This window comes from Jaculus jaculus, chromosome 6 (assembly GCF_020740685.1).
Source record: "Jaculus jaculus isolate mJacJac1 chromosome 6, mJacJac1.mat.Y.cur, whole genome shotgun sequence".
In the NCBI taxonomy this organism is placed as follows: domain Eukaryota; kingdom Metazoa; phylum Chordata; class Mammalia; order Rodentia; family Dipodidae; genus Jaculus; species Jaculus jaculus.
In genome coordinates this window covers 40,694,224-40,721,653 of record NC_059107.1, presented here as the reverse complement: position 1 = coordinate 40,721,653, position 27,430 = coordinate 40,694,224, and the positions used below count along the sequence as shown (strand labels likewise).

The following is a 27,430-nucleotide window of genomic DNA, read 5'->3' as shown; positions in this document are numbered from 1 at the left end:
TCCCACTGTCTTCCCCTTCTTCTTTCTGCCAACTATTTGGGATATTGCCCACCATCATCATCCTTCTGGTATCTAGCTGATGCAGGCTTTCTATAGCTCTTCAAACCACACTGACATTTCTTTCCATTGATTTCTTTCAGTTTATAATTTCACTTTGAAAATAATTTTTCTGCCCTTTGACATTATAATTTTTCTTATTTTACTTCTTGCTTTAGGCAGAAACACAAACACAAACACTGTTGGTGAGAAGAAAGATCAAGTAGGCCTTGATGGCTTACCTATAAGTCCAGCAGTAGGAAGACTGACACAAAGATTGTTAGTTCAAGGTTACCCTAGAGTGATAATTTATTCTCCTTTACTGGCTAATGCAATTTATTTCTAGACTTCTTGCTTTCCCTTTTCAATGTCACTGCTTTTTATGTGAGTTTCAGGTTCATCTGACCTCACACAGGCACATAGGCTGTGGATTGAGAATATCTGGATTAGCAGCCACACATGACACAGCTATTGTTAGCAGAGTTATTAGGGTCAGAGCATGAGCCCTAACAGGTTTGGCCACCTGTCCTCAGTAAGATAATGAAATTAGCTAGTAATGGGCAAGTAATAAACAAATAAAAGCAGAAAAGGGACATTTATTTAATGTGGCCACATAAGGAAGAAGGACAAAAAGATCCAGTGACCCTGCCCCCCAACGTGAATCCATCTTCAGAGTACTGGCATAAGTTGTGTGCTTAAGTAGAGGGTCAGAGATACGTACAGCTAATCAGTAGTAGTCTAAGAATGGCCCCACACATCATTGTATCAGCTCCAGTTCTCTCTTTCAGGGTAGTCTGACTAGTTGTCAGAACTATGTGAAGTCTCCTTCCAAGAGACAAGTTCCTTCTCTGTCTGGCACAAAAAAAAAATAGCCTTTTTCTTTTCCTAGAATAAATTTTCCTCAGTTTATAGAAATTACAATTCCTCTAGAATATTGTTTCACCAGTTCAATAGCCAAATGAAGAGGAACAAGTGTCTATCTACAATAACTTTATTCCTATCATAATCTTTATAATTTTCTGCACTCATAGTTTTTGTTTTTTTTAATTAATTAATTTTTATTAACAACTTCCATGATTGTAAACAATATCCCATGGTAATGGCCTCCCTCTCCCCCCCTTTCCCCTTTGAAATTCCATTCTCCATACTATAACCTCCCCCTCTCAATCAGTCTCTCTTTTATTTTCATGTCATGATCTTTTCCTCCTATTATGATGGTCTTGTGTAGGTAGTGTCTAGGCCATTTTGTGTTTGGAGAAGCATGTTGTAAGGTGTGTTACCCTTCCTTTGGCTCTTACATTCTTTCTGCCACCTCTTCTGCAATGGCCACTGAGCCTTGGAAGGTGTGATAGAGATATTGCAGTGCTGAGCACTCCTCTGTCACTTCTTCCCAGCACCATGATGCTTTCTGAGTCATCCTAAGATCACTGCCATCTGAAAAGAGAAGGTTCTCTATCAAAAGTGAGAGTAGCATTAATATAAGTATATGAACATTAAGAGAAGTTCTTACTGGGCAGTTTGATGAGTGCAATATACACATTAAGCTAGACAGCAGCAGATGTGACACCCCTAGAGCTCATGACCACACCTGTTGTCAGTATCAGGGATGTATTCCCTCCCCTGAAGTGGGCATCCAGTCCAATTAGAGAGTAGTTTGTTTCTACCATGACAGATTTGCCACTACTGCACCCGTTGGCTCATTTGGCCTAGCTGGCAAAATATACGGCTTGCAGTATCCACTGTTGAGTATATTCACTGGTGATTTCCTCTCTCCTATTAAACTGCATGCAGAACACTGTCTTCCAGCTTTCTTTCAGCTGGTCGGCATGGAGGAGGTTATCAGCCCAGTTCCAGCAGGATTTCTCAGTGACCTTGAGGCCCAAGTATGCGGAGTCTTCAGCAATAGGGTCTTACTATCTATTCCTGGTGGGAAAACAAGGGCCTCGGCAATGGCCTATAATATTTGGGGGGCATCAGGGACCACCCTGGCCAACAACTCACTTGAAGGTATCCCATCCCTGGCACTGAAAATTTTCTAATAACAATCTGTGGTTCCTAAGTGTTCCATTGTCCAAAAATGTGGGTTTCCATATGATTTATTTATATCATCTTAGATTTTGATTAGCCCTCCCTCCACCTTTTCTTTACTCAATCTCTTCCCCTGACCTCACTTGGACCTTTTCACCCCCATTAATCTATTCTTCTACTTATACACACACACACACACACACACACACACACACACACACACACACATACACATATATATATATACACATACACATACATACATACATACAATATCATCCTATTAAGTACCCCCCTCCTTTCCTTTCTCTTCCCTTTTATCTCCTTTCTAGCTTACTGGCATTTGCTACTGAGTTTTCTTCCTACTCACACAGAAGTCCAATCATCTGTAGCTAGGATCCACATATGAGAGAGAATATGTGATGTTTGGCTTTCTGGGCTTGTGTTACCTCACTTAGTACAATCCTTTCCAGATCCACCCATTTTCCCGCAAATTTCATAACTTCATTTTTCTTTACTACTGTATAAATGTACCATATCTTCATTATCCACTCATCAGTTGAGGGACATCTAGGCTGGTTCCATTTCCCAGCTATTGTGTGAGTTGAGCAGCAATAAACATGACTGAGCTAGTATCTCCAAGGTATTGAAATGAGTCCTTAGGATATATGCCTACGAGTGCTATAGCTGGGTCATATGGTAGATCTACTTTTAGCTATCTTAGGAACCTCCACACTGATTTATACAATGGCTGGACCAGATTACATTCACACCAACAATGTAGAATGGTTCCTCTTTTTCCACATCCTTGCCAGCATTTATGGTCACTTGTTTTCATGATGATAGCCAGTCTGACAGGAGTGAGATAGAATCTCAATGTAGTTTTAATATGCATTTCCCTGATGACTAGGGATGTAGAACATTTTTTAGATCCTTATATGCCATCTGTATTTTTTCTTTTTAAAATTTTTATTTATTTATTTATTTGAGAGCTACAGACACAGAGAGAAAGACAGATAGAGGGAGAGAGAGAGAATGGGTGCACCAGGGCTTCCAGCCTCTGCAAACGAACTCCAGACGTGTGCACCCCCTTGTGCATCTGGCTAACATGGGACCTGGGGAACCGAGCCTCGAACCGGGGTCCTTAGGCTTCACAGGCAAGCGCTTAACTGCTAAGCCATCTCTCCAGCCCCATCTGTATTTTTTCTTTTGAGAACTCTCTATTTAGTTCCATAGCCCATTTTTAATTGGTTTGTTTGATATCTTATTACTTAATTTTTTGAGTTCTTTGTCTATCCTAGAGATGAATCCTCTATCAGATGTATAGCTGGCAAAGATTTTTTCCCATTTCCTAGGTTTCCCCTTTGCTTTATTCACAGTTTCTTTGCCATACAAAATCCTTGTAATTTCATGAGGTACCAGTGATTAATCTGTGGTTTTATTGCCTGAGCAATTGGGGTTGTATTCAGAAAGTCGTTGCCAAGAACAATATGTTGAAGGGTTTCCTCTACTTTTTCCTCTAGCAGTTTCAGAGTTTCAGGTCTGATGTTAAGGTCTTTAATTCATTTGGACTTCAATCTTGTGCATGGAGAGAGGAGAAGAATCTATTTTCATCCTTCTATAGATACACATCCAGTTTTCCCAGCACCATTTTCTGAAGAGGCTGTCTTTTCTCCAATAAATATTTTTGTCAAATATCAGGTGGCTATAGCTACCTGGACTTACATCTGGGCCCTCTATTCTGTTCCATTGATCTACATGTCTGCTTTGTGCCAGTACCATGCTGTTTTTGTTACTATGGCTCTGTAGTATATGTTAAAATCAGGTATGGTGATACCACTAGCCTTATTTTTGTTGCTCAGTATTGTTTTAGATATTTGAGATTTTTTGTGCTTTCAAATGAATCTTTGGATTGTTTTTCTCTATTTCTGTGAAGAATGCCATTGGAGTTTTGATGGGGATTACAATAAATGTGTACGTTGCTTTTGGTAAGATTGCCATTTCCACAATATTGATTCTTCCAATCCAAGAACAAGGGATGACTTTCCATTTCCTAGTGTCTTCTGCAATTTTTCCCTCGACTGTTTTAAAGTTTCCATTGTAGAGATCCTTCACTTCCTTGGTTAGGTTTATTCCAAGGTACTTTATTGTTTTTTTGTTGTTTTTTTTTTGATGCAATTATGAATGGGAGTGATTCTCTGATTTCATCCTCTGTTTTTTGCTCGCATATAGGAAGGCTACTGATTTCTATGTGTTTATTTTGTATCCTGCTACATGGCTATAGGTATTTATCAGCTCTAACAGTCTGCTGGTAGAGTCTTTAGGGTCCTTTATGTATAGGATCATGTCATCTGCAAATAATGATAACTTGATATCTTCCTTTCCAATTTGTATCCCTTTTATATGTGTCTCTTGCCTTATTGCTATGGCTAAGACTTCCAGTACTATATTAAATAAAAGTAGGGACAGTGGACAGCATTGTCTTGTTCCTGATTTTAGTGGAAAAGCTTCCAGTTTTTCCCCATTTAGTAATATGTTGGCTGTAGGCTTGCATTAATAGCCTTTATTATATTGAGATATGTTCCTTCTATTCCCAGTCTCTGTAGGACTTTTATCATGAAAGGATGTTGGAATTTGTCAAATTCTTTCTCAGTATCTAATGAGATGATCATGTGATTTTCATCCTTCACTCCATTTATATAATGGATTACATTTATCATTTTGCTTATGTTGAACCATCCCTGCATCTCTGGGATAAAGCCTACTGGTCAGGGTGAATGATCTTTCTGATATATTCTTGTATTCTGTTTGCCAATATTTAGTTGAGAATTTTTGCATCTAAGTTCATGAGGGAGATTGGTCTGTAATTTTCTTCTTTTGTTTTTTTATCTTTGCCTGGTTTTGGTATCAAGGTGATGCTGGCTTTATAGAAGGAGTTTGGTAGGATTCCTTTTTTTTCTATTTTGTGGAAAAGTTTAAGAAGCATTGTTGTTAGTTCTTCCGTATAGGTTTGGTAAAATTCACCAGTGAATCCATTTGAGCCTGGACTTGTTTTACTTGGGAGACTTTTGATAACTGCTTGGATCTACATACTTGTCATGGGTCTATTTAAGTGATTAATTTTATCTTGATTTAATTTAGGTAGGTCATATAAATCAAGGAAGTCATCCATTTCTTTCAGATTTTCATACTTAACGGGCTATATGTTTTTATATGTCCCTATGCTTTTTTGAATTTCTCTGCTATCTATTGTGATTTCTGCCTTTTTCATCTTTGATTTTATTAATTTGTGTCTCTTTTACTTTTAGTCAGATTTGCTAAGGGTTTATCAATCTTGTTTATCCTTTCAAGGAAACAATTTGTTGTTTCATTGATTCTTTGGATTGTTGTTGTTGTTGTTTGTTTGGTTTCTATTTCATTAATTTATGCCCTAATCTTTATTTCTTCTTCCTGTCTACTGATTTTCGGTTTGCCTTGTTCTTCTTTTTCCAAGGCTTTAAGGTGAAGCATTAGGTTGTTGATTTGAGACCTTTCTAATTTCTTTCTTTTTTAAAATTTTTTTTTGTTCATTTTTATTTATTTATTTGAGAGTGACAGAGACAGAAAGAGGTAGAGAGAGAGAGAGAGAGAGGGAGAATGGGCGCGCCAGGGCTTCCAGCCACTGCAAACGAACTCCAGACACGTGTGCCCCCTTGTGCATCTGGCTAACGTGGGTCCTGGAGAATCGAGCCTTGAACCAGGGTCCTTAGGCTTCACAGGCAAGCGCTTAACTGCTAAGCCATCTCTCCAGCCCTCTAATTTCTTAATATAGGCACTTAATGCTATATATTTCCCTCGTAGGACTGCCTTCATTGTGTCCCAAAGGTTTTGGTGTGTTGTGTTCTCATTATCATTTGACTCTGAATTTTTTATTTCCTTCTTGATTTCTTCATTGAAGCACTCATCATTTAGTAGTATTTTGTTTCGTTTCCATGATTTTGTGTATTCTTTATAGCCTTTCTTGCTATTGATTTGCAGTTTGTTTCCATTGTGGTCAGATAGAATGCAAGTAATTATTTCAATGTTCCTGTATTTGTGAAGATTTGCTTTTCATTCTAATATATGGTCTATTTTAGAGAATGTTCCAAGTGCTGCTGAAAAGAATGTATATTCTTCAGCATTTGGATGAAATGTCCTATATATATATCTGTTAGGTCCATTTGTTCTATTACCTCATTTAATCCAGATGCCTCTCTGTTTATTTTTTGCCAGGATGACCTGTCAATTAATGAGAGTGGGGTGTTGAAGTCACCCACTACAACTATGTTTGGTGTTATCTATGACCTTAGTTCTAATACCATTTGTTTGATGAATTTGGGAGCCCCCATGTTAGGTGCATATATGTTTAGGATTATAATGTCCCCCTGTTGGAGTGTGTCTTTAATTAATATAAAGAGCCCTTCCTTATCTTTTCTAACTAATGTTGGCCTGAAGTCTGCCTTGTCAGATATTAGGATAGCAATCCCTGCTTGTTTTCTAGGCCCATTTGCTTGAAACATTTTTTTCCAACCTTTCACCCTAAGATAGTGTCCATCCTTTGTAGAAAGGTGAGTTTCTTGGAGGTAACAAATTGCAGGATCCTGCTGTTTAACACAGTGTGCAGATCTATGTCTTTTGGTTGGGGCATTGAGCCCACTGATATTAAGAGATGTTATTGAAAGGTGTGTATTTATTTTTGCCTTTTTTTGTAGCTCTTCTGGTTTTACCTTTGCTCTCTTGTATTAACTAGTATTTGAATATGGTTTGTTTTTTCCAGGTTCCTTATATGTGTGCTTTTCTTTCTCTTCAGCATGGAGGATTCTTTCAAGTATTTTCTGTAGAGCCGGTTTTGTCTTCAAATATTCCTTTAGGCTGATTTTGTTGTGGAATGTTCCCATTTCTCCATCTATTTGAATGGTTAGCTTTGCAGGATAAAGTAACCTTGGTTGACAGTTTTATATTTCAGAACTTGGAATATATCACTCCAAGCCCTTCTGGCTGTTTAAGTTTGTGTTGAGTAATATGCTGTGATCCTGATGGACTTGCCTTTGTAGGTAACTTGATTTTTCTCTGTAACTGCTTTCAATATATTTTCTTTGGTTTGTGTGTTTGGTAGTTTGATTATAATATGGCAAGTAGAGGTTCTTACAGGTTTTGTCTGTTTGGTGTTCTAAAGGATTCCTGTGTCTGCATTGGCATCTCTTCCCCAATGGGGGAAGTTTTCTTCTGTGATTTTGCTGAAAATGCCTACTATGCCTTTGGAGTGAAATTCTTCTCCTTCTAGTATACCTTGAATCCTTATGTTTGATCTTTTCATACTGTCCCAAATATCTTGTAATTCCCATTCATATTTTCCTATTAGTTTGTCTTTCTCTTTGTTGGACTGTATTAGATCTGACACCTGGTCTTCTAGTTTAGATATTCTGTCCTCTCCTTCATCCATTCTACCTATTAGTTACAGAGTTTTTTATTTCATTGACTGTGTTCTTTTTTGCTAGTAATTCTGACTGGTTTTCCTTTATTATTTCTATTTCCTTATTTATGCCTTGTCTTGACCTGTTTATTTCATTAAATTGGTTTACTGTGTCTTCTTTGATTTCCTCTTTCATTTCTTTGATTTCCTCTTTGACTTCTTTGAGCATATTTATAATCATTCTTCTGAAATCTTTCTCAGGCATTTCCTCTAACTCATTCTCTCTGCAGGTCATTTCTGATGCATTAATACTTTTTGGTGGATTTATATTGTCTTGATTTTTTGTGTTTCTTGTGTTATAATGTACATATTTTTTGCATCTTGGGTTAATTTAATGCTTGCATTTTCTAGTTAGCTGCAGTATTATTAGAAGTTTCAATCAATCTGATGTTATATGTCTTCAGGGTAGGAGCTTAAGGTGCTAGGGGTGGCTCTTGAGGCTCTCAGAGTACCTACAAAAGTGACCCTTGATGTTGGGTTTGCCTGCTATGAGAGTATTCAAGTAGGTTAAGTGGAACAAAATACAGGCAGATTCTAAAATTTAACTAAACAATGTACACATGCAATGAAAAACAGCCCAGAATATTTATGCAACAGTAGGTATTATGACAACCAGATCCTCTAACAAAGTCACAGTCTCTTAGGGTGTGTGGTGCCCCACACCTTTAATCCTGTCAACTAGGAGGTTAAGATTTCTAGTCTGTTGAGGGTTCCAAGTAAGCTGGGACCAAATAAGACCCTTCCCTAATGAACAACAGAAGAGGAAAGAAAGCCGCTATAAATCAGGAAGCAACAAATAACAAGCCCAAAATATAGCTTATTTAAGAATGGCAAGTCCTACCTTCTGTCAGATTTAACATATAATTTTTCCTGATATGGAAGGTGAAATTAGCACTTCCAATTCAAGCCTATATTCCAGGCTTATTTGGTGGGTACTGACCTGGTGTAATCCCAGTTACCTTTTGGGATTAGTTTGGTCTCAGTTATGCTGTGCTCCTGCCTACTTGAACCCACAGCTTACAAAAGAGGGACCCTGTGTATGAAACGGAAATGGGGATTTTAGAGTTCATGTACACCAATATGCCAATGTACCAACAAATTTAGAATATCCCAGATTCTTGTTTTATAAATTTAAAGAATTAAAATCCATAGAACCAATGGTTAGGTTGAGAGAGACTTCATTAAATTTACAGAAGGAAAGAAAAGAAAGTGCAGGGAGCTCTGGCCATGTGGAGGCCAGGAGGGAGTGGAGCCCATGTGGGATTAAGCAATGTGTGTGTGTGTGTGGGGGGGTGTTCTCCCTTTTTTGGCCCAGCTGTATACCAGTATCTTAAAGTTTAGAAGCCAGCCAAGAGAGCTTGCCTTCCCCTGGTAAACATGTTTATAGCCTTATGGTGGTGGGCCCTACCTTCTGGCTCAGGTGAACCAGAGAGACAGCTGATTGGTCTGAACTTGAGGCTGGCTCAGGAAGAGCCCAGCCATGATGGCATGTTCCTGGGTCTAAGCTTGACCTACCATAATGTCAGGTTAGCTTTGAATTTTAGGAAGGAGATCTATCTCCCAGCGAAGGGCTCAAATATGGAAAAGCAGGTCTAGGGAACTCCTTTAGGCAAAAGATAAAGAGAAGCCAACTTCTTTTCTGATCTCTAACAAAGAGCAGACTGTAGGAGCAAGCCCAAAAATATTCCCACTTTTTATTTTAAGGGACACAGTCACCCTAGCTGCCTAACAAAGCTATCTGACTCCCTCTCAAAACAAACATGATGAGCAGACTACAAGTAGGAAGAAAGGGCCCATTCAGTTCATGTCAGGTAACTGCATAAGAACCACTTCTCATGACCTCAGACATCAGCTGTTTTGTAGGAGATGACACAAGTGACTGTTTTGTTGCTGGTTTTAGGTAAAGGTCTCGCCATGAGGCCAAGGCTGGCTTCAAACTCACAATCCTGCTTCTGCCTCCTATGTCCTGGGATTGTAGGCCAGTGTTCCCATTCTCAGAGTGACTTCATTTTGACTTTCACAGCTTGCTTCTCTTATCTTTGAGCAATAGTATGAAGACAACACCAATTAACCATCTGGTAGCTTGACTGGTGGCCTTTGTCACTGGAATGATATTTGTTCTGGTTGGTTTGATTTGTTCCCACATTTGAGGTTTGTATCAGATACTTTTTCACTGCTGAGACAAAATACTTGGCAAGAAGCAACTTAAGGAAGGGTTTATTTTGACATACTGTTTGACGTTGTTGTAGTCAGTTCTACTGCTGGGATGAACTTCCAAACCAGATACAGCTTATGGGAGGAAATGATTTATTTCAGCTTATAGATCAAGGGAAGTTCCAGAGATGGCAGAAGAAGCTGGCCCCTTACCAGAGATCCAAACATAGACACACAACCCCACAGCCAGCACCACAAGCAAGCACAGATAGCCAGAAAAACAGCAGGGGCTGACAATAGGCAGCCACAGCTCTGACTGCTCTCTACATATATTTGGGCTGGGACTCAGATCAGCCCCCACTGACACCTCCTCCATCCATGTAGCTGGAGAGAAGCTTTTTAAATAAAATCCCTGAGTCTATTGGGGGATGTACATTTAAACTACCCATTCTGTCCCTGGCTCTCAGTAGACTCATAACCATCTTCATTTAGTCCAACTTCAAAGGTCCCATAATCTTTACCAATTTAAGATTATTATAAAGTCCCAAGTCTCATCTGAAATTAAGACTGTCTCTCAGCTGTGAGTCCTGTAAAATCAAACAAATTACTTACTTTCACATATAATGGAACATAATAAACATTTCCATTGTTATAAGGCAAAATAAGGAGAGAACCAATGTAAAATCAGTAACCATTCGGAAAACATCAAAAATCTGCAGTTTAAGTCCAATATACATAACTAGAGACCAGTAACAGTTTCTGGATTTTCTAATTCTGCCCCTCCAGCAAGACTGAGTAGCTGGGAAAAACTTTCATCCGAAGCCAATAGCACTCAATGGTAGCCCTTGTACAGTCCTGGTATATCCAAAACATCTTTGGGTCACCATTACAAACCACAGTTCATCTTCAGTTCATACAGTGGCATTTACAGCCTTTGAAACAGGAACATCCTGTTTACCATGTCTCATCTCAGCAGAGACTCTTGGAACTGTATGCATTTTTTGACCCATTTCACACATTTTTCATGCTTCTAAAACCAATACCAGGTTTGTAGGACATAGCCAGGTTGTAATCCAGGGACCAAATAAATTGTGACCTGGAAGAGTAGGTTTCTTTCTTACAAAATAATTTTCACTTTTTATGGTTCAATTTTTCTGGGGTGAAATCACCCCAACATTCTTTCCATTGTTTCAATGTAAAGTAGTTGGGATATCTTCATTAAGATGGCTAATGTGTTTGATAATAGCAGCTTCAGCAACCAGTCTCAGTATCAGATTTTAAACTTGCTTGAATTTTTCCAGTTTTAAATCTTGTATCTCTCAGTTCTTATTTTCTGCCAAGCATCAGATTACTTTCAAATTCAACCTTGAATTTGAAACTCTGGTCATGGGCAGCAGAATGCAAGGTCAGCCTTAGGCCAGTAGCTCAGTTCCAACACAGTTCTCTGCAGTCTTTCATTTTCTTTGAAAGTTTCAAAGCCAGTACAATCTCTATACTTAACATTTTCAAACTCTCACCAGAATAGTCCATAAAGCTTGGCTTACCACTCTGGAAGGTATCTTCAATTGCAAGTACCAGGCTCTGCTCCATTCTTCCAGCACAAAAGATCCAAAAAACTGAAGTCCACATGGTCAGATTATTTTAGGAATCCCACTTCTTGATATCAATTTCTATTATAGTCAGCTCTATGCTGCTGGGATGAACCTTCAAACCAGACACAGTTTATAGGAGAAAGGGATTTATTTCAGCTTATAGATCCGGGGGAAGTTCCACTGATGGCCAAAGAAGCAGGAAGTGTCTCCAAAGACCTAATCTGAGCATGGCCAGGTGGGAGGAGGCAGACAAAGGGATGGGAGGATGAGACAGCTCTTTCAGAGAAAAACTTACCTAAAAACAAATCTAGCTTTCTTGAGAATCCAAAATGAAGCCTAAATACTCATTTCTCTGCTTTATTAAATAGAGGTTAAAAAAGAAAAGAAGTTGATACCAGCTGATGTACCATAAGAAAAAGTCCATAGAATCAAATGATTCCATACCTGCATAGGACCCTTCAACCTTTCCTTTCCATCTGGGGTCTGCAGCTCTTGCAGGTGTCTGATGCCATAGATGTGACTTTTTTTTTTCCTGCTAATGCAGAATTTGTGGTCCAGAAAAGGATTAAATTCCACAAAGATGCAGGAGATTCCAGGCCCATAGACCCCATTTTTGGGTCTTTATCCAAATTAGTAATAAACTGAAAACACATACTCTGAGAAGGGTAAATTATTAATTATGGGTTTTACTTTAGGGAGAGTTGTATCTTGAGGGACACTAGCAGAAAGCCCGTAGCCAAAAAGAGAAGGGACTGAGAAGGGGCAAAGACTTACACTGTTATATCCAGGTGGACCCAGAGTTAGAGGTTGGGGGCAGTGGTACAGAGGGACCAAGAGGAAGAGATTTAGACATGTGGTTAGGCTCCTTTATATGGACTAAACATCTAATTATGATAGGTCTTCTTATCAGATTCAGATGTATAAGGAACAATCGTGATTGATTGTTGAACTCAAAAGGCTGACTTAGGAGGAGCCAACCTACAAATATGCTGAACTTGAAGAAGCAGAAGGCTGCTGCTGGGAAGTGGTGCTTGTAGCCATCTTGGATGAGACTAAGTCAAACACAGGTTTATTCATGCAGGCCGGGCAAGGTGGCATCTCCTCCTTGGGCTTCTGTCCCTGGATGACTGCCCATTAAAAGAAAAAAATAAAGCTCTCTTGTTCCTATTCTTCTTCATTGTCTTTATTGCCAAAATTTTTACTAAAGTTATTATAGTCTGAGTCCTGACAGCCCTAATAAGCCAGGCTTGGTCACTGGTTCTCGTAGCCAGGTAAGACAAATAGTAAAAAGCAGGAGAAAGAGAGTTATTCAATATGACCATACCGAATAGAAGACTAGAGTTCTCTCTATCTTTTCAATCTGCCCGCTTGAGTACAGCCAGACCATACCTTGCAATCTGATGAGGAGGACTAGTCATAATTCACCAAAAGACATAGAGAGGACATAGGCACTGGAGAGGGTTGAACTCAAGTCATTAGGCTTGTAAGCAAGCACTTTTAACCAATGAGCCATCTCTCCAGCCCACTATTATTATATTATTATTATTTGGTTTTTTGAGGTAGGGTCTGACTCTAGCTCAGGCTGAACTGGAATTCACTCTGTAGTCTCAGGGTGGCCTTGAACTCATGGCAATCCTCCTACCTGTGCCTCCCAAGCGCTGGAATTAAAGACATGTGCCACTATGCCTATTTTTTTTTTTTCCGAGGTAGGGTCTCACTCTGGCCCAGACTGACCTGGAATTAACTATGTAGTATCAGGTTGGCCTACAACTCATGGTAATCCTCCTACTTCTGACTCCCTAGTGCAGGGATTAAAGGTGTGCGCCACCATGCCCAGCCTGACTAAATTTTTTAAGTTGAATTGTAGAAAATGAATGTTGGTCTGGAGAGATGGCTTAGTGGTTAAGGTATTTGCCTATGAAGCCGAAGGATCAATTGCCCAGGACACACATAAGCCAGATGCACAAGGGGGTGCATGTGTGTAGAGTTTGTTTACAGTGGCTGAAGGTGCATTCCTTTAATCCCAGCACTCTGGAGGCAGAGGTAGGAGGGTTACTGTGAGTTTAAGGCCACACTGAGACTGCATAGTGAATTCCAGGTCAGCCTGAGCTAGAGTGAGACCCTACTTCGCAAAACCAAAAAAGAAAAAAAAAAATTAAAAATAGAGAAAGGGTCTCATATATACCTACCCAGGGTGGCCTTAAACTTGCAGTGATCCTCTTGCCTCAACCTACTGAGATTATAGGCATGACCCACTAATTGATATTTTTAAACAATTTATTAACTGTAGTAAATAAGTTGAAATATTTACTAAAATGCAACTGAAATACTACAAAGCTGATTGACTAGGTAGAACTTCTGTGACGTCTGGGGTGTTACAGGTCCAGAGCCACATTATCTTGGGCTGTCTTTAGCCTTCTTAATATCCACTCATTGTCCACCTGTGTGTTTGACCTAATATCTATTCTTGTGACTATTAGGTAAATTCTTTTGGCATGTACAAACAGACCCCTGGCTTCTACCAACCAAAGGCTAAGAATGCCATCAGGTAATGTCCAAGGCCCACAACAGAGTGCTATAAAAGACTTTCCTATTTTGCCTACCTCATGTTCCCACCACTATTTTTTTAAAAGTATCTTGATTTATGGTTTTCTTTGTTTTGTTACTATAAGAATGTCATGAAACTATCACCATATTGGAACATTGTATTTGGGACAATCTGAATCCTGTTCCTGGGCTATATACAGTCATATTTGGCTCCAGAACAATCTTTAGTTCCCCTTATGGTGAGAACTGTGTTTTTGATTTGAAAAACCAAAGTGTTGGAAGGCAAAAAGGCGTTAGTAGGATTTTAAGTCATTTTTTATAATCAAAAGACTTTCTGCTTTATATTTAGTAAGCATGAGACCATTTAAGGATCTTTTGAGCAGTTCACACCATCAAGGAGTCAAAAAGGATTACCAAGTGATAGATGTGGAAGCCAAATCATAAATATTATTATTTAGTTAGTGGGTTTATTTTGCACAATATAAATTAATTGCAGTCAATAAAATGATTCTGACATACCGTAGATTTCTCTGTCACAGCAAATGAGATGTGTGCCTCTTTGGACTTCTTTAGCACTAACTTAAATTTCAAGTGACAATAGAAAAATTGGTTTACTTTTGAGAGTTGATTTTTAGGGTTGGATTAAAAATTCAATAATGAGTCAGAGCTGTGGATCTGTCTGTGCTTTGAAATATCTGTAAACATTGGACCAACTGACTATGCCATGAAGTATAGAGACATCTCTGCTCCTCCTAAGCCAGCTTTCAGGCCCCATGACTGAGGTGGACAAAGCACAGAAGCTGAAAGCCTGCATTTGGTTGCTGTGTGTTACCTTTCTCTGTTGTGCTGTTTCCTTATGTGAAACAAAACAAAACAAAACAAAAAACTCAGCTGAAGCTTTCACCATAGGACTAAAGGAAAATCCATGTGGCTACAGTGTTTGTTGTGATGGTGCCAATCTCATCCACAAAATTCAGAGAATATCAGTTCTTTTTTCCTTTCTCTTTCTTTCCTTTCTCCCTCCCTGCTTCTTTTCTTCCCTCCCTCCCTCCCTCCCTCCCTCCCTCCCTCCCCCCCTCCCTCCCCCCTCCCTCCCTCCCTCCCTCCCTTCCTTCCTTCCTTCCTTCCTTCCTTCCTTCCTCTATTTTTGTCAATTGAATCTATTCACAAATCCTCAGAGAAGCAAGAGTATCCACTTAGTAGAGCAGATCACTTCTTGGCCAAAACTCTCCTTTCCCAGGTTCAAGCACACCCTCTCCTGGTTGTCTAGAATTGGCAGTTCTGGTTAGGCCCTGCTGGTTGTACCCTGAATGCTGTGCTCCTCCATCAGAGAAATCACCTGTGAACACAATCTATTTATATGAACATGGACTTTAGTCATCTAGATTAGTGCTGTTCAGATGGCCTTTAGCGAGATATGAACATGATTTTACAGCAATTAAATGCTGCTGTGATATCCAAGCATATGACCAAAGTGTTAGTCCATAAATAGCATAATAGGGATTTTTTCCTTTGCCTGTGTGTGTGCTCCCAGATGCTTGCCTATGGCAGAGGTGTGCTCACCTGCAGTGGCTGGAGCAGGATTGCTCTATAGCTAGTTCTTGTTTGAGCATGAGTCTTACTGATTGATCTTGGGGGTTGACTGCTTTGTTTTTTGATTTTTGGGTTTTTTTGTTGTTGTTGTTTGTTTGTGAACTCTGGCAATTCCCAGGTCTCTCTTCTTCTATAAGACTGGAGTTACAGGCATGCATCTACAACCAGTTGTTTACTTGGATATCTAGAGATTCAAACTTAGGTGGTCTCAGCCTCCCTTTATTCCTCATGCCTAAGAAGGAAGTAATATAACTACTGAACCATTCTCCAGCCCAGATAGAAATTTAAAGTATTATTTGTTGCAGATAATTTTAGAAACACTATTGAATGTGGAATTCTAATTTTCCTCATAATGACTGAATAAGTGATAATTCCTCCCTGGACTCAGGCTTACTATGACATCTAATAATTTTATTTATAAAGGAGCTTTATGGAAGAAAGATGTTGGTCTAAAATAGTAAGGATATGGGTTTGTTTGAAAATACTCTATTTTTTCACTTCATTAAATCTTTGATTTGATATTTATTGTTTGCCTATCATATGAATGGTAAGAGGAACACAATTCTGGGCCATCTGAGGCAATCAATCATAATATCAAATGTATATGCCTACAATATGGTGAATACAGGCTGCTCTGGGGAGTGGGGCTAAGGAGGCAGAGAGGACTCTCAGTGGTCCATGAAAAAGAAAAATTAGATTCTATTTTAACTGGGTTTCCATTTATTTTAGAACTTTTAGGGGGCATTTAAATATCTATATGTAAAATGTTCTTGAATCTCTTTTGTTTTTGTTTTTTCCAGGTAGGGTCTTCCTCTAGTCCAGGCTAATCTGGAATTTACCCTGTAGCCCCAGACTGACCTCAAACCCCCAGTGATTCTCCTACCTCTACTTCTGTAGTAGCTGAAATTAAAGATGTGCACCTTTAGTTCTTTTTTTTCTTTTAGATTTTAAACACTAATTTATAGTGCTTCAATACATCTTCTCTCCTCCTTCTTTCCTTTCTTTTCTAGTGATGCAGATACTAAGTGATATTTCTACTCATAAACAGGTTTAAATTCTATAAGTGAGGTTTTCTGTACTTGTGGTATAATTCACATACTTGTGACAGCCTCTGTTACCTTTACCAGTTTTCAGTCAGAGGTTAAACATGTTAAGTTTCCAATAAATATTTACCAAATTAATCAATTTATGGTGTTATATCCTAGATAAATCCTTAAATATTCATATAGTATTGCTTCTAGTTGTGCAGTTGAGGGCTGTGTTTCTCTTAATTATAACTCAATTATTTGTCACAAATTGGACAACATACCAGAAAAACCATTTTTTGCATTTTATTTATTTGAGAGAATAAGGGAAAGAACAGAGAGAGAGAGAGAAAGAGAGAGAGAGAGAGAGAGTGTGTGTGTGTGTGTGTGTGTGTGTGTGTGTGTGTGTTTGCCAGGGCCTCTAGCCACTGTAGGCAGGTGCCTTGACCACTAAGCTATCTCTCTAGCCCCCCTTTTAATCCTTAGATAATAGATGTTGTAAGTGAATTTTGTTTGCATTAATTGAGAATATTTTGCTTCACAAAACCCAAACTAAAGTTTTTATCTCCATTTGTACATTTGCAGGGAATGTGATGTTAATTCTGAGGCACTGATGTTTTACAATGCCTGATCAAGACAAAAAGGTGAAGACCACAGAGAAATCTGCTGATAGAAAACAGCCAGGAACCACCACCAGGTAACCTCAGTCTGCTGTCCATTCTCCAGGCAGCGGTCCTGACCAGGATTAGACTTCTGATGCAGCTTCTCTGTGCTGTAATGTTTGTTGAAATGCAGTGCTATTTCTAGAGTACTGAAGGAATGCTTAGCATGTACGTGTTTGTCTACAGAGGAAACCCTCCACATCAGGATTGCTCTCAGTAGGCAATGTGACCTTGTTCACTGGGAGCCTTCTATGGATTGACATTGTGCTATTCTTTCTTTCAGGGACTATTCCGATCTTAAAAGACTTCGGTGCCTCTTGAATGTTCAATCCAGCAAGCAGCAGGTAGTATTTTCAAGAATGTCTGTTTGTCAGTAAAAGAGAAATCAAGCTCTTGAAGGGATCCATTTAACGTGTGTGTGCACAGAGATTTCCTGTTTCTTTGTTTTTCCATATGTTTGTCCTTTCTTTATCTGTCTGTTTCTGTACCCCTGGGTTATACTCTGCCAGGACTTGGCATCCCTAGGGTTTTCCTTCTTCCATGCTCACATGGGCAACTTGCTTGTCACATGTATCATGACCAGCAAAGCTTATACTCTTCAGTCTATAAACTGCCAAACCTTTCATCAAATGCCAAATTTTGCCTTAGTTTTGCAAAGCACTGTTTATCACATTTTCATCTTCCCTCTGTATTCTGCCCAATTCTGCCCCTAGTAATAACATCACTCCCAATGCTAACTGAAAATTGCAACCCATCGAAAAGAAGGGAGAGGAATGAGTTTTAACTATTCTAATAGGATTTTTGTATTTTCATTAGTCAGGGAAGAAATGACACTCCAGCATTCATTTACCTCTAAATTTGTCTTTGTGGTTTTGCTTGTGCTAGGCTTCAGGAAGTCAGGAGATTAGAGGCAATTCAGTAGGCATTTGGGAAACAGTCTGAAAAATAATAATAGTAGCCTATAATTATGTAGCACTGTCCACTAGTCACTAGTAAATGCCAGGGATGAGACTTGAATCCTGGCCATTTGCCTACAGAGTCTATTTATTTTACAGTATACATTTTAAGTAAAGTTTTCCCTCCCTCCCTTCCTTCCTTCCTTCCTTCCTTCCTTCCTTCCTTCCTTCCTTCCTTCCTTCCTTCCTTCTTTCTCTCTCTCTCTCTTTTTTGAGACAGGATGTCCCAGGCTGGCCTTGAACTTGATATGTAGCTAAGAATGACCTTGAACAACTCTTTATCCTCTTGTGTTCACCTCCCATGCTCTGGGATTACAGGTATACACTGTCACCTCCAGTTCATATAATGCTGAAAACTGAACCCAGGACATCATACATTCTATCCAAGCATTCTACCAACTGAGCTACATTCCCAGCCCTTAAGTGAAGCTAAGAATTCATGTGGTTGGTTATGTAGCTATGATTTTTTTGTTATATCAACCAAGCTTAACAAATAACTGTCGTACTTTAGCATTTACTTATGTTAGAAAATGTCTTTCTCATTATTTGATGTCAGATGATGGCCAAATAATGATTATTCATATTTAGTTTATATGCTTAAGAATTACAACTCCCACTTTCACAGCTGGAAAAACTGAATTGTGGAGAAATGATCTTCCCCCAAAACAAAACATTGTTGATGAAGTATATTCCTGAACCAGATACCCCATCTTTTGCAATATATGTCTTACCCATTGAGATCTTTCTAATGAGTTAGAAAATTAAATTACATTTAAAACATACTTGGGTGAGCACTGACTTAGACTCAGAGTCAGAATGTTTTTTAAAACATCTTTTCCCTATGCTTCCTTTCTTCTGTTATTGATACTAAAAATTCTAGATAATCTCTTCTTGCTCACCAATTTCACTTATCCATCTGTGGCAAATCTTCACAAATCTTTCCATGCAGATTTATTGTAATTCCTGTTTTCTACCAGGATATACTAGAGTAACCACATGATCAGACTACTGTTTGCCTACTTGTTCTCCTGGGCTTCTCATTTGCTGGAGGGTCTTGCCTTTGCCTCATTTCCTAACAAGATCATGTTTTTTTCAATGCTAGCAACCTTGTCTTTGCTTCCAGTCCACAGTTCCCTAATTCTACCAGTTAAGGGTTAATTTTTCTTAAGTTGAACTATGACTGAGAATGGGGTCACCCGTGTGAAGGCAAAAGAAATGCCTACAGTGTTTCCGTGTTTTGTTCCTGCTCATGGAAGCTTGATTCCAGCTGAATCTGTTTGGTCCCCTTAGCACTGCTTCCTTGTTGGCAGGCTCAATGAATGATTTTTCTTGTTTTATTCCGGCTCAAGGAAGCTTATTCCTGCTGAATCTATTTGTTCCCATAAAGTACTGCTTCCTTGTTGGCTGTCTCAATGAATAATTTTTATTCCTATTACCTAATTAGTAATTCCAAAACTATTGTCTGACAAATTCACATGACCTAGATTTTTGTTAAATGTTTCACATGTACAAAGTGCACATTTGTGATGTTTGAGTTATTTGGAAAGCAGATAGTTTTAAGAGAAAATGAAATAATTATATTCATCTGGAGGAAGATTCCCAAGTATCACAAAATCTCAACATTTTTATTTATTTATATGTAAGGAGGGAGGGAGGGAGGGAGAAAGAAAGAGAGAGAGAGAGAGAGAGACAGAATGAGAATGAATGGATGGGCATGAGCATATCAGGGCTTCTTGCTGCTGCAAATGAGCTCCAAGTGCATGCAATACTTTGTGCTTCTAGTTTTACATGGGTATTGGGGAATTGGACCCAGGTCAAAGGGCTTTATAAACAAACATATTTAACTGCTGAGTCATCTCCCTAGCTCACAAAAATCCATGTTTACTTCTATTTATTATTATTTTTATTTCAGAGAGAGAGAGATGTGGGGTGGGGGGAGAGACAGAGAGAATGGATGCACCAGGGCCTCCAACCACTGTAAAAGAACTCCAGATGCATGCACCACCATGTATATCTGGCTTACATGGATTCTGGGGAGTTGGACCTGGGTCCTTAGGCTTTGCAGGCAAGCACCTTAACTAATCACTAAACCATCTCTTCGGCCACTATGTTTTATCTTTAGTTTTTGAGGTAGAGTCTCCCTCTAGCCCTGGCTGATCTAGAATTTACTGTGTAGTCTCAGGCTGGCTCGAACTCACAGTGATCATCCTACCTTGGCCTCCCGAGTTTTGGGATTAAAGGTATGCACCACCACACCTGGTTCTAACCCTTTTCATAAAGCTTCCCTGATCTGTCAGTCTGCTAATGAAAATGATAATGAAACTCTGAGTTCCCAGTCCCTTATGAAATAATGTAAGTACATTTATGGGAGGGTGGTCACTCTAGAAATACAAGTCAAGAATGTACTTGTACTATGCTTGTTTCAGGAGGAATGTGAGGAGCTAACAAAGATACACAAGGAATGGCAGCTTATCATAAATTAAAACTAGGGCCCAAGGTAAAAGACAAACAAGGGCTGGAGAATACAGGCAGAAATTCTCAACAACATACACAAATGAGAACACTTTTTCCTTTTTGATATTTTCAGCAATCAATTTGAAGAGAGAGATTTGGTAGTAAGGCCCACTCAGACTTCTGCTGCAAGAAGACAAAATGTGGCACTTTATTTTTCCCTTCAAATAGGCCAGGATGGCTAATTGTCAGTTCAAGAAGAAATCTATACTGTGAATGTAGGCAGAATTGCAAAGAACTAAATGACCCTCCCTCCATCTGGAAGGAGCTGGGGTGCCTCCTTCCTCTGCACTGCTTTGCTTTTGCTTACTGTTCTGATGGCAGACCTTACTTTGCCACATCAAAGCTGTTCTTCTGTCAGACTCTCACAGTTTCTCAGATCTGGAGACAGAGACATGATAGAGAAAAGAAGCTTCTTTAGCCTAAATGGGGTTAGATTAACCTCAGATGAAAAAGACTCAGAAAAGAGCTGTTGGAGAGTGGTTGAGACAAGGTTATGCCAAAAGGCCAAGGTTTCTACAAATATATATGCAATCTGTCTAGAGCTAGAAGCTGTGCTTTTTCCTGTACATTTAAAGACATGTAAGAAATGCACTGGTAAACTAATGAAAAGTGAAAAAAATAGTCCATTGTTGGCTCCCTGAGTGCTTTGATACAAAGGAGGTTGTTTTTGTTTGTTCTTTTTTAAAGCAGCAACAAGAATCTTTTCTTTTCTTTTATTTATTTAGTTTATTTTTTGAGGAAAGCCCAACAAACTGGCAATACACACACACACACACACACACACACACACACACATACACACATATACATAAGAGCAAGAATAAAAGAAAGAGAGAGAATTGGCACGCCAGGACCTCCAGCCATAGCAATCAAACTCCAGACACATGTGCTGCCTTGTGCGCATGTGCAACCTTGCACACTTGTGTCGCTTTGTACGTCTGGCTTACATGGGACCTGGAGAGTTGAACATGGGTCCTTAAGCTTTGCAGGCAAGTGCCCTAGCTGCTAAACCATCTCTGTAGTCCAAGAACCTTTTCTTTAAATAGTGTAGCCTTAATTGCTGTAAAAAGATGCCCCTTCTCAACCAGATGAAAACAAAGTTTTGTTTTGTTTTTGAGGATCTCACTATGTAGCCTATGCTGACCTGAAGCTCTTGATCCTCCTGTCTCAGCTTCCCAAGTGCTGGGATTATAGGCATGTGCCTCTACACCTGGGTGTAAATATTTTGATATATGTTGTTGGAACAATGTGTGTGAAGCTTGGTGGGTTTTGTGCTCTAAGAGGCCAGGAGAAGGACAGGTGAATATGGTGCGTGGTGAGACATGATCCTTAAGCAGTGGTACAGTTAGTGTGCTGATTGTGTGGCCCTGTTTTGCTTGAATGACAGGGAGGGAGGTAAATCTTAAGAAATAGGCTAGACTATGGGAGAAGCAGTCTAGGTGATGTGAATATGATATTTACATGAAGGAAGGAAAATGGCCAGAATTTAAGTCCCATAGTGAATAGGCATGTCTGTTAGAAATGTGGAGGTCACCATAGTGAGGCCCATGTGTGAGTTCTCATGTAATCCTGTAAGACAGGGTGAGTTACATTTCCTAGCAGAAGTACCATTTTCGGGCTGGAGAGATGGTTTAGTGGTTAAGCGCTTGCCTGTGAAGCCTAAGGACCCCGGTTCGAGGCTCGGTTCCCCAGGTCCCACGTTAGCCAGATGCACAAGGGGGCGCATGCATCTGGAGTTCGTTTGCAGAGGCTGGAAGCCCTGGTGCGCCCATTCTCTCTCTCCCCCTCTATCTGTCTTTCTCTCTGTGTCTGTTGCTCTCAAATAAATAAATTAAAAATTAAAAAAAAAAAAAGAAGTACCATTTTCAGGTTTTGTGAAGGCCAAGACTAGTAGTGTTCATTACTTTTGTGGCTCTGTCCTTTCACATTGCTGTGGCTGCTCAGGAAGCTTATAGCTTATAGAGCACAAAAGAGTTGCTCAACCTTCACTCTGCATGGTAGGCCACCCAGGATGCTCTGAACCTCTCCTAATAGCCCCATCCAAGGTCCCCTGCATCCCCTTCACTTTCAACCAAAACTAACACTGTACAGTAACTGTGTAGTTTTTCTCAACCCTGTCTAGTGGTTTCAAGTCCCCATTGCCTCTGAACTTCCAGCTCTTTGATTTCAAGACATTTAGGGCTTTCCACTATGTCTGGCACCCATGTGTCTGAATCAGGTGTGTGGAATGGATGAATGGATCTGAGATAGTTTACATGATGAATGAATTGGCTGGGGACAAAGTGAGCATTTGTTCAGTAGCTTTGCACTTGAGTTGCTGATGTATGCTGGCATTGTGTGCTGTGCTAGGAACGCAAGTATAGATAGACATGCTTCTGTGCTCAGGATGGCTAGGTTCAGAGAGGAGGCTGGTGTGCAGGCTAGACAGTACACTTGACTGTAGTATGCGCAGGAGCAAGCTCTATGCAGAAAGGCTTGTCATGGATCTGCCATTACAGGCTGGTCAAACCCGGTGGGCCTGGGTCCTTTAGGTGTTAAAGGAAACTGATGTGGGTTCTATCCTCACATTGCTTCCATCTGAAGGTGCTGATTGCATCAGTGTTCTTATTGTAAAGTTCCTAGTCTCTACAAGTATAGCTGCCAAGTCCCTCTTACCTGCAGTGTCTTTGTGAACTCTCAGCCTTGGTTACCTTCCTGCCTGGAGTGGGATGGCTATGGCTATGAGCTACACAGCTTTCTTTCCCTTCCTCACTGAGTGGCTCAGGATTGGCAGCTCTGTTCTGGCTGCCTCTCCTATAAACAGTCTAGGAGTTTTGTTAATGGCAAAAGGGTTTGAAGTCCCTCAGGTCTGGATAACTTACTTCCTACTTTCTCTGTGTTGTGTCATTTCATTGCAAACATAGAGAATCTGCTTGTTGTAGTGATTTCATGCTTATGACTTCACATTTGGAAATCATCTCATTTGTAATGATAAATTTTATTCATCTAGCAAATTCATCTATAAACCAAGAGTGATTATCAGGCTTATAAAGAATATTTTTGAAGTGGTTAGAACTGTGTCTGGCACATAGAAAATGCTATCCCATTTAACTCCATAACTGAGTTATGCACTGTGGTTGTCATTTTCATTTCGATGACAAGTAAACCAGTGCACAAAGAGGTAACGCAAATTCTCCATGCTCGCCAGCTAGCTACTGATGGAGTTAAACCCACAGCACCTGACCAAAGAGCTTGTTCTCTTAACAAACTAAACATTGCTTCCCTAAGTGCCTTTTGGTCACTTGGCCAGGAGGATTGTATATCAGGTGAATGAACTACAATAGAATGGAAAGCTTATTAATGTTTTGCAAATTCAACTGTCACTAGTAGATAATAAAGGATTGTTTTTGCAGTTATTAAGCAATGTTTATGTTAAAGTTTATTTTTCTGTTAGCTAACCATCTTACCAGAAGTCAACATTATTCTCTTAGTATAAGGAAATAATATTTTGATATTGATTTCTATGTTCTATCTTCTATATTCATAATTATCTACAATAGCATAACTTACTAAAATGGACCTTTTATTTTGTCACATTGTATTTTGCTCACCTCATTTGTAATAATTAATTGTAGGACATACTTCATTTGCACTTTGAAAATGAAAGGGCATTTTTCCTTGCTATGCTCAGTTTCATGTAGTACCAGAAACAACTATAGATTGTTTCATATACTTTAGGTATATGAAACTGCTTGAGTACCTAAGACTTGAGTACTCAAATCTTAATAATTTAGGTAAGTACCCAGCTGGTATTATAAACAGATATACAGTTAAATCATTATTTTAAACTAATTTTATTTTTATTGGGGTGAACTCATAAACATTTTAGTGACTCATAAATATTGTTCAGCTGGACATGGTGGTTTACACCTTTAACTCTAGCACCCAGAAGGCTAAGGTAGGAGTGTTCAAAGCTAGCCTGCATTATTGAGTGAGGCCTAGATCACCCTAGGCTAGAATAAGATCCTGCTTTAAAGACACAACCACTGTATTCTTAGCCTCTGGTGACCAATGTGTGCACTTGGGAGTACTGTGTGCTAGACGAGGGAACACTGGTGGCTTGTCCATTGGGGCACTCCATTCTATGCAGTGTGTTCTCCCTGGATTTAGAAATTCCCCATCTGCACATTTGAAGCAAATAAGAAGCCTCAGAAACTCCAGATGCCCAAACCTGTATCCCTAGGAGTGGTAGTTTATGCACAGCATTGAACAGAAATAATCATGTTCCTGTTGTACTGAGGTTGACATTGTAGTCAAGGAGACTAAACATACATACCAGTAAGATATGACAAGTGTCATCATTAGGAATGAAAAAGGAGTTTAAGGTATAGAATAAATCAAACATGCTTAAATCTTAGAAAACTCTTACATTTAATATAGCTATTTTCTTAATTGCTGACCTTGAGGATAAACCTCTCGTTTTCTTTGCCCTTTCCTATGCCTCCCCAATTCTGTGACTTTCTTTATCTTGCACTAAATGAATTTTGATCACCATGAACTCTCAGCTTTTAATTTTGTAGCTTCCAGCCATTAACTTTGATACTGCCCAAAATAATATGATGAAGTGTGACCTTGCCATAAAGGCTGGGGCTCACAGATCTCGGGGTCAATGGCACGAGTCCACAGAAGCTGTTGAACTTGAAAATTTTAGGTAAGAACTTTTCCTTGCTTTCAGCATCCTACTCTAGTTTGCTTAAGTTTATCACAAGAATAAAAGTTTAAAGCCTGTTTCACAATTTACCCTGGAGATGCTGAGTTTAATGATTTTACTTAGTGTTGTAGCAGACAGCTTCAGTTTTGTTGAGATGAACTTCCAGACCAGGCATAGGTATGGAGAAAGGGATATTTATTGAAGCTTACAGATCCAGAGGAAGTTCTGTAATGGCAGAAGAAGCTGGCCTGCTTTCATAGGACCAAACACAGAGAAAGAAGCACAAGCCAAAAGCCAAAAGCCACACAGCCCAGCACACTTCAGGAACTCCAGCTAGGCATACATTGCATATCTTTTAGATTGAAATCTCAAACCCACCACCACACTTTAAGATCCATCAAGTAACACCACCTCCAGCCAGGTGGCTGCAGATGCAAACAACAAACTAATAAAACACTGAATATATTGGAAGCCATCTATTCAAACTACCACAGTGTTTAAACTATTTTTTAGGAAAAAAGATTGCCTAACTAGTAGGCTGAATAGTCACAGGTAGAACTGACCTGGGCATTTGGGGCAACCTGTGACATATATTTGGTCATTGATCATTGAGGAAGTGGGGAGACACATTCCAAACAAAGGCACAAAAGAATCTGTTGCTGTGAACAGATGTGGCTAAGAGAAGGTGGTAGTAAAAATAACAGGTTATCAGCTATAGGGATAGAGTCTCAGCCTATGTATACCTTTGTTGCTGTGTAAACCTTCTAAAAGCCTTCTCATGTGCACTCTTCTTCCAATAGCTGGTTCTCAGTATCTTATAGATAATGAATAGCATATAATATGGATATGAGTATTATAGATTGATCATTTAAATTATTTGGATTAGTTTGTTTCCTTATCATTTTATGAATTTAAACAGTCCAGAAAAGCCATCTGACAGTACATGGGTTCATATTTTTAAGTGAGGAATATGAAAAATGTTTTGGCCACATATAAACAAAGATTATAGTTCTTACCTGACCACATGGAATGTCTAGTTTCATGGAATCTGAAAGACTATAAAGGCAGATGTTCATATGATACCATATGTCATAGGACTTGCCCCTGAGGTGGTATATTCAAGTACTTTCAGTATATATGGTCTAGATTTTAAAATAAGTTACATTTAATGCACAACAAAATATCAATGACACATACTAGAGCAATGTAACCTTTTTCTTGAATATTGTGTGCTCTGTGAGGTTTAAGTATAATGGCTAGGGGATATTTTTAAAAACCTATTTAGTGGCTGTAAGATTAACAAAAAAAATTGAAGTTAGAATATCACAATTTTGTTAAACATATGCAATAGATAAGTAACAAAAATGAAAGAGTCAACAATCAAAAAAGTTTATGCTGTTAATAAATCTCTACTGTGCATACAGAAATACATATGTGACAACTGCTAACATTGATAGGTTGAGCGGCTGATGGGAGGGTGAGTGGATATGAAGGGTAGACATCCTCTCTGCAAGGTGTGCAGCAGTACAGAGGATGCCCAAGACACACTTGCTCTCTTTACTATTTTTCTTCCCTCTGATCAGTTTTAGATGGAACAAGAGAGTTGAATTAATGTGCTAGGGTGAAATATATATGTTTGATGGACCATAATCATTATCATTAACTTTGCCACTGGGCTTTCAGTTCCTGTTTTAATAATTGACACTTGTCTTAAGCAACATGTTGATCTCAAGTCTCCTTTAATATTTGTCTGAGTATGGATGGCCTTTGACTACATTTGTACTTTTGAGATGGCCCAAATATTTATTAAAAATGCTTGTCTGTTTGTTTTCATCTTAGTATAAACTACAAGAATGAAAGGAATTTCAGCAAACATCCTCAGCACCAATTATTTCAAGAGATCTTTATAGCACTGGTGAGAAATAGACTCATATGCAGGTAAGGATATCCCTGAAAATTAGACTTCTATCCAAGAACAGTATGTTTCATATATAAATAGAAAGTGATTTGAAGCAGCTTACAGAATGTAACATAAAAAAACAATAGAGCAAAAGCCATGTAGAAGAACGTGGATGAGTTGGCATCGCATTTGTTGAGTTTGAATACTTAGGGATTCTTCTTTTTTTTGGTGGGTGGGGGGGT

General features: G+C 39.1%; 1 protein-coding gene across 4 annotated transcripts in view; it reads left to right on the top strand.

The window, feature by feature from the left end:
* The window catches only part of Nek10 (NIMA related kinase 10), a 172,176-nt gene that overhangs the window by 11,265 nt on the left and 133,481 nt on the right, over positions 1-27,430 (top strand). For 2 of the 4 annotated variants that reach the window (XM_045152444.1, XM_045152443.1), the window contains exons 2-5: positions 17,052-17,163; positions 17,412-17,472; positions 25,158-25,288; positions 27,128-27,226. In XM_045152444.1, coding sequence (XP_045008379.1) covers positions 17,090-17,163; positions 17,412-17,472; positions 25,158-25,288; positions 27,128-27,226 — 365 coding nt within the window. In that variant the 5' untranslated portion in view covers positions 17,052-17,089. Of the gene's footprint in view, positions 1-17,051; positions 17,164-17,411; positions 17,473-25,157; positions 25,289-27,127; positions 27,227-27,430 lie in introns of those variants that run through there. The other 2 variants (XM_045152445.1, XM_045152446.1) reach the window with 2 other exon arrangements.